Below are 7,930 nucleotides of genomic sequence, written 5' to 3'. Positions count from 1 at the left end.
TTTTCACACTTAAGGTTGTTTTGTCTAAAAGGGGTGGTTTATTCAAGTATTTTGTTCTCCACAATTGTACCTTAGATACTAAACTCATTTCGTCACTCTCATTCTTGCTAAGCTTCCAGAAGCAGTAACCCCTTTCCTGTACTCTGTTTAATCGTTTCTTCTGTAGGCCACTTGTGTAATCATTGAAGCATGCGTTTGCCTCTCATCAGATACTGTTTCAAGGCTGGTTTTTTTTGTGCGTGTGAAGGAATTTTTACTCATTATAGGGAATGTAGGAGTATAGAGAATTCAAGGAATGTTATGCATTGCTTTTTAAAAAATTTTTTGTCTCAAGAGCTTTCACTACTGGCACAGCAAAGCTTTCTTTTGTTCAAATCCTTTGAAGTCTTTGTCTGCAGTCCTTCATTTTTCTGTTAAGTTTTCAGAACTCTTTTAACACTACAAAGCATAAGATTTACAGTCTCTGGTGACAGTGAGGAGAGTCGTCATGTTAGCAGCACTTCTGCTGTTGTGAACCCAAGTAGAGCATCATATCAGGAATCTCTTTAAATATATGATTGACTTTTATTCACAGTCATTACAGTCTACGTGTTTCCTGTTTTTAGTGGATGAAGTTATGGGCTTGTACAGATAATGTTAGAAATATCATAGCAGCAGGTGGGGGCATGGAGATATGAGAGTTGAAGCTGCCATGCGCCATTACGTTTTATGTAATGTAAAACATTTTCATCCTTCAGTTGTGTACACTTTTTACATTGTTTTGTTTTGTTGTTTTCTTTTGTTCCCATTCTCTAACTTTTTTTTCCCCCCCCTTAAATGTTTTGGTGATTCTCCAGAACCAACGAAACGTATGCTTTCCTTCCAAGGGTTAGCGGAGTTGGCTCATCGTGAGTATCAGGCAGGAGACTTTGAAGCAGCAGAGAGACACTGCATGCAGCTTTGGAGACAAGAGCCTGATAATACTGGTGTGCTTTTATTACTGTCGTCCATTCACTTTCAGTGCCGCAGGTTGGACAGGTAAGAGTCTGGAGGTGTTCTTCAAAACTTTCTTTGTAGTTTGTACCTCTAATATACTGAGCATAGCTGATGAAAGTTCTAACATCAATTTCTTTTTTTATCGTGGAATGCAAGTACTGACTAACTTCATGGCAGCAGTAAGGACTGGTCAAAACCAATGTTCTTCCTTTTTTAAATTTTATTAGGGTAAAAGAAATAAAAATTGGAATTGCTAGCTTTACAACGAACAACAGATCTTGCCCTTATTCTCATTTTAATATTGTACACATTAATATTGGAGTGTCAGCCACATTTGTGTGTACTGGAGGTATTTACATGTGTAAACAAAAGCTTCTGTTTATTTTTTCCACCTGCAGTGGGGGGACAGTTCTGGTTTTGATTTTTGGTATTTTTTTTTTTAAAGCTGCAGGACTGATTGCTGCGAAATGGCATGATTAGTTAAGCCTTTTTGTCATCTGAAAGTTGTCTCTATAGTCTTTCTGCTTGCCTGTTCCTGATGTTGCTTTCTGTCCTTCACACATTTTGAACTTTACTTGTTCTAGCTGTAAATCTGCGTGTGCTGGTGAAGGAGTTAAGAACTTTTGTCTGAGATTTAGCTTATATAGGCTTCTGAATGAAGTTGTAATAGCAGTTCAGATCCGGGCAAATAAAATGCGGGAGGTTACAACAGAATTTTGCATCTACATCTGTCAGCTATGTCCTGCTTCTTGAAGTGAGTATCGAGTGGAACATTGCTTAAAGCATACAGACGTTGGAAGAGGCTTCACGGGATTTCTGTAGTGTTTTCTCCAAGTGCCTTGAGTTCAGGTTTGGTGAGGCTAACTGTGAATGTGAGTTGTTTGCCTTCAGCAGATTCTAAAATAGGAACAGGGAGATGGTAGTTTAGGCGAGAAGAAGCTAAACATACACACAGATCTTGTAAGTCCAGATTTGGCTGTATGTTCAGCTCATTTAAACATGAATGTTCATTAAGTAGCTAGCTAAACAGGCAAACACTGAAAGTTAGAGGTGGAATTTTTTTTTTTTGCTAATTTGTCTAATTTTCTCCAGGTCTGCTCACTTCAGCACTTTGGCTATTAAACAGAATCCACTGTTGGCTGAAGCCTACTCGAATTTAGGCAATGTGTACAAGGAACGTGGACAGCTACAGGAAGCAATTGAACATTACAGACATGCACTACGCCTCAAACCAGACTTCATTGATGGATATATTAATTTGGCTGCTGCATTGGTAGCTGCAGGTGATATGGAAGGAGCAGTACAGGCATACGTGTCTGCCCTTCAGTACAACCCTGTAAGTAACAATTTATTTTATAGAGAAACTCCATACTTCACTACTGTCCCAGGACACAGAAATAGCAAGTTTCGAAGAAACAGCAAGTGGTAACCCTTGCCTCTAACCTGTATACAATAAAGTAAATGATCTGCTTAATACTTCTATTAAAAATCTTTGAAAGACTTCTGCCACAAAAAGCTTTAAATTGCAATACAGTAAGAGCTGCTGTATTGTACTGCTGGTTGTGTACTTAGCTGTATTGTTGAGATAACAGAAAAACAAGGGATTGGGGTTTGTCCTTTTTTTTCTGAAGTCAGAAGTTTCAGTGAACAACCTCATATTTAGTTTTGTGTGCTTTAAGGCAGTGTTACAGTGAGAGAATCTACTGCTTAGGCTTAAAAGTGAAATCTTGAAAAATCATCAGATATTACTTTATTACAAAGTCATAAATTCCATGGTGATGAGAGTTGCCTTCGTTAGATTTCCGCTGTGGATTGTTTTACAGAAACATCATTTTTGTGTTTTATAGACTGAAACTGAGCATCTGTCTGTCTATAAGGGACTCATGTAAAATAGATTTGGTGTTTGGATTTTTGGTTGTAACTGTCTGGAATTGACATTTTTAGTAAACAGTGTGTCAGACAGCTGTTTGTTTTGCATAGTACTATGTTTGTATAATACTACTCAGCATAATGAAAGCATCTGCTTGCTATTTGGTTGTAAGTTTTGTCAAAACATACTTAAAATGTACCTTTGGTCTGGTGCGCATATATCCTTTTTCATTTGGAAAATGAAAGGCAAACCCAGTCCAACAAGACCTCAGAATCTTGTTTCACTCTGTTCTTTAGCCTAGGTGAAAATTTTCTAACTTACTATGCTAAGTAACATAGCTAATGGCATTTAAGCACTGCTTAGAAATACTGTTCAGATGGTGTTTTCTTACAGGAGTTGAGTTTTGTTTAGGTTAGAAACTTCTTTTATTAGGGCTGACAAAAGTGTCATCATTCTCTGTGGTTTTTACTGGTAGATAAAGCAGTTGCAGCCCGTGCTGTAGTTACAAATGAAAGAACAAGAAAACATGGCAAGGCTGTTGAAAATGTATGGGTTAGTGGGGGAAAAATGGGGAGAAAAACTCCTTTGGGGATACAGGAAGCAAAATCACTATGAATAATCTAGTTTAAAGCCATAACAGCAATGGTGTAATTCAAGAACACAAGTTTGTCGTCATGCTTCAAGAATAAAGAAAAATGGGCTTCAAATACTTACATATGGCAAAAGAACTTAAGCTGTTTGGGGGGGCATTTGTTTTCAGGTTTCTTTTATGTTCTGTATAAGGCAGAATTGCATGAAATATTACTTTTCCCACTTTACAGTTGTATTTTTAGAGTACTAAAATCAGGTTATCTGTTGGCTGTAATGTTAGGTCAAGAAAAATAACTAACATTTGTGGTGTGTTAAAGAAGAATTTAAATAAGCTGTAGAGCACTGACATGTTCCTTTACAAGTTCCTGTGAATACATTTGGGGTGTCTGAAGTCCTAAAGCTGAGATTGTGACTTTTGTTTTTCAGGACTTGTACTGTGTTCGTAGTGACCTGGGGAACCTGCTCAAAGCCCTGGGTCGCTTGGAAGAAGCCAAGGTAGGTGTTGGGTAGAATACATGTAAACATCAGTGTTTTGAAAACTTGAACTTTGCACCAAGTCTTCAAATCTGCGTTGATCTACAGTCTGAGAAACTGTTGGAAACTGAAGGCACTGAAACACCCCAGAGTAGTTGCAGGGCAAGATATGGCATGTCCATGTTCAAAAGTTGGTTTAAGTCAAGAAATGGAACGTTATCAAGCCTTTCTGCTGAACTAGACTACCTGATACCATTCTGAAGTATTGGGCAGGGGCTCCATCGTGCTCTTACCTGGAAATAAGTAAAAGTCCTTCAGATCTGAGGCTTGCCTGCTGATGCCAAGCAGAGAGCCTGTGGTTAGCTCCAGATTCCTGTACGATGCAGGTGCTATTGAAAATGCTGCTCTTCTAAAGTCCTTTGTGGCTTGTAAGTGGAGAAGAAACTCATCCAAATGTTACCTTGTAATATTGGCTTTTAAAGATTTTTATTCTTTTAACTTTTCCCTTCACTTGATAGTGGAAGAAAGGCTAGTAAATGATCAGTTGCTGCAGTATGTGAACACCCCAAATATCTTTTCTTCATGTCTCCCTCTCCCCTACCCCAAAATAAAGAAATCAGAAGGGCAAAGCTGGTTTGTTTGAGAAATGAACTGATCGAAAGAAAACTTGCTGTAGTGGGAAGGTGGCTTCTAGCAGTCTTGTGTTTCCTAAACTGAGAATTTGAATACCAAGATGAGTTTAAAATTCTTGGCATGATAAAACTTGGATTGCACAAAGAAATTGTCTTGTTACAAGCCACCTTACGCGTCCGCGCTGCAGGGGTGAGGAGTGTGGAGAAATCGCAAACACTGGACTCCACGTCTGTCACTCCAAGCCCCACGCGCATGCTAAAAAGTGGAGTGTATGAACAGCGTAGCTGTCTGTTTGGCTGCAGCACCATTTGGGGAGGGTTATGGTCTTTATGGAGTAGTGGAGTAATGGGAGTGCAGGTTCAAAGTTGATGATTGTTTTGATTTCTCTTAACAGCTTGGATGTGCGTACCATCCTAGGGCAGCCTAATTGATTTGGTCAGATCCAAGTTGAAAATATTTTGTAGCAGCATTTAGAGTTTGAACAGTCTTTGAGACACTTGGTTCTCAGCCCACCAAGCGGACAGCTAACATGAACTGCACTTCACTGCAGCTTTAGTGTGAATGGTATAGGCCAAGACACTGCGCCTGCCTTAGGTTGCTGACTTCTTCGTTTCAGAGCTCTGGAGACACCTAGTTTGAAAGTTGTATTCCGTTTTGTGAGAACATAATAAACGAGGAAAAACATCTTGAGTAAATTGCAATGTGTTTCTTTGGTTATCAGTCCATTTGAAAGATCAAGCCAGCAGATTTCTTACAGTTTGAATGAAAATTTTACTTCTTTGTAGATACTTCAGAGCCTTTCTTCCAAAAAAAAAAAAGGTCCCTGCTGTATGCAATTGCCCTGATTAACCCTCTCCCTTCTGCATGTCTCCCTTGTCACAGACAGATTATCCTCATTGCCATGTGTTAAAAGACATATCCAAAAAAATGCAATTGCTTTGTTGAACTCTTACTAATGATCTTGTTTTATTTTCTCTCTTGTTTTTGGTTTTTCACCACTGATATTGTATTTAGAAGGTTTCAGGTGGGTGAAACCTCCTATTCCATGCGTAAGGTGCCTCGCTGAAGGGAGCTCGAGGCCTGGATCTAGGGCAGACACACACCTCCTCCTCCTCTTCCAGCAAGGAACGCACCGAAAAGTCACATGATGAGAAATATGGTAACGGGTTTGTAACTGCCACAGCAAAACCATTTGCCTCCATGCCTGAATCTTCTGTCTTGTGGCTTCAGAAACAGCTTAAATTATTTAATTACAAGCAAGTAATGTAAGAATATTTTATACTAGTATAGCCACAAATTCTTTCAAAGAAATAAAGTAAAAGTAAATTAAAATACTTTTATAAAGAAATAATTGGAGATAGTTAATAGTAAAAGCTTCTAACTCTTCTGGTTGTTCATTTTTTTCCTTTTTTCTTCTTTGTTTGGATTGCAGCGTTCTGCTCTTCTGATGATGCGCTGTGATCCTGCAGTAGCGCAAAGGCTGCGCAGCGGTAACGCGCATTGCGTGCGATTAAGCCCTTGTGAACGGTTGACTAGATGATTAATCTCTGATTGGGTGACTGCCCAAGCTTCAGGCTGTAGCCTTTTGGATAAAATTGGGTTGTAATGCATGTAGAGTCCAGACATCAAATTTAATATATGAGGTTTTTTATGGGCTTGTCTGGTAGATTAATGATTCTGGTTGGCCGTTCACTGGACCTAGGGGCAATCAATATAGCAAAGCAGTTCGCAGCGATAGCGTGGCGCCGTGCTGTTTAGGATGCGCAGCGATTTCTTGCGCTTGCATTACAGGGACCTAAACCTTCATGCAATCCTGTCATTTGAGGTTTTGAAGCTGCAGGTGATTGAATGTCTTTGAAGAAACTGTGAAAAAAGATAGGGATTGGGTATGTCATCTTACTTGACAAGGACAATTAAAACTGAAGAATGACTTAATGTTTTTCAATCTTGTGTAATTTTTTAAAGTAATGTCTGTCTGTTTTAGAGATTTCACAATTTAATAATTCTGTTTCACAGCAAAGGTGTTTTTACACAGCAATTTTTTGTTTTTTCTGCACTTAAGAGTGGCAGATATTTCTGCTGAACTACTTCAGTTATCTCTAAGATGATTTCTGGTGTCTTAAGGCATGTTAGTTTGTTATCAGCATAACTGAAAAATGGTGGGCTTGCACCTGGGTTTTGGTTTGCGCTGGCGCAGGGTCAACAACAGTTTGCAGCGCATTAGTTTTGGCGCAAGCTAGCCTATACTGCAGGGTCACTTTTGGCTGGTTAGAGAAGGTATACTAACAATTATTTTTCTCATTTTTTTTTCTTTTATACAAACACTCCCCTTCCCTTGTATCTCTCTTCTTTAACTGTTCCAAGGCCTGTTACTTAAAAGCAATTGAGACTCAGCCAAACTTTGCAGTGGCTTGGAGTAATCTTGGCTGTGTTTTCAATGCCCAAGGAGAAATTTGGCTTGCAATTCATCACTTTGAGAAGGTAACTATCTAAGCCAGTCAGCTTCACTGCTCGATTTTAATGTATCTGCAGTTGTCTGCTTGTTTTCTCTAGATGATAGAAATGATGATGTAGATGATAGAAATATTTTGATCAGCAGAGAACTTCTTATGAACATGTTAGTTAAAATCCTAAGTGAATCTTTTTTTTGTTTTGTTTTGTTTCCTGATGTTTCAGACTATCTGTATGCCACTAGAGCGATGTGTTTAGAATTGACCTAAGGACATCACACATGTCAAATATAAGAAAATTCATTGTTTCCAGTCTTTCTGGAATAAATTTTTATAAAATCTAATTTAATGGGAATAATTTTTTGTGTGTTTCATGTGTGAGAAGGGAAAACAACTTTCTGCTTAAAGTCATTTTCCATTGTGAGTTTGTTTCAGGTATTACTGTCCTTTGAGTAACTGAGGAGAAAATTTTAAATGACACACTAATTCCTCTTCTCCAGGATTATTTTTCACCATTATTCTTTCAGACTACTCTAGATTGGTGTCATTAGCTAATTGTCTGATACCTTCTAGCTAGTACCTAGTTAGCATCTTAATTCAGTTTGTACTCATCATAAGTTTCTAAAGTGGCCTAAAATTGGATTTAAGATGTGGTAAACACTTCTTTCTGATATTTAGGAGTTAAGATCTAAAAAAATAATTTTAACTGCTTGTTTTTTTTTTTTTCTGTGCCTATTTAGTGATAGATTATGAAGTATTTTAATCTGGAAATAATAGTTCTGATGAAAATGCTGTAAGAGTGTGGTCTGTCAGGTACTCAAATGTAGCTTATTACTGGATCTTCTGTAAATTTCTTGGTTCTTAAGTTTTTTGCATTTCATTAGTTTTGAAGGGAATTAAAATGTTTTCTTTTAGTAAAATGGTTACTGAATTTTCC

The 7,930-nt window shown here is 38.1% G+C and overlaps 1 protein-coding gene across 1 annotated transcript in view; it reads left to right on the top strand.

Moving 5' to 3' along the window:
• Positions 1-850: 850 nt before the first annotated feature.
• Positions 851-7,930, top strand: part of LOC104491738 (UDP-N-acetylglucosamine--peptide N-acetylglucosaminyltransferase 110 kDa subunit) — a gene marked incomplete at its 3' end in the record, with an annotated part of 13,337 nt that continues 6,257 nt past the window's right edge. The window contains exons 1-4 of the mRNA XM_010134205.1: positions 851-1,017; positions 2,068-2,311; positions 3,863-3,931; positions 6,908-7,024. Coding sequence (XP_010132507.1) covers positions 851-1,017; positions 2,068-2,311; positions 3,863-3,931; positions 6,908-7,024 — 597 coding nt within the window. The remainder of the gene's footprint in view (positions 1,018-2,067; positions 2,312-3,862; positions 3,932-6,907; positions 7,025-7,930) is intronic.

This window comes from Buceros rhinoceros, unplaced genomic scaffold (assembly GCF_000710305.1).
Source record: "Buceros rhinoceros silvestris isolate BGI_N320 unplaced genomic scaffold, ASM71030v1 scaffold16264, whole genome shotgun sequence".
Lineage (NCBI taxonomy): Eukaryota > Metazoa > Chordata > Aves > Bucerotiformes > Bucerotidae > Buceros > Buceros rhinoceros.
This window is presented reverse-complemented; position numbering and strand designations above follow the sequence as displayed.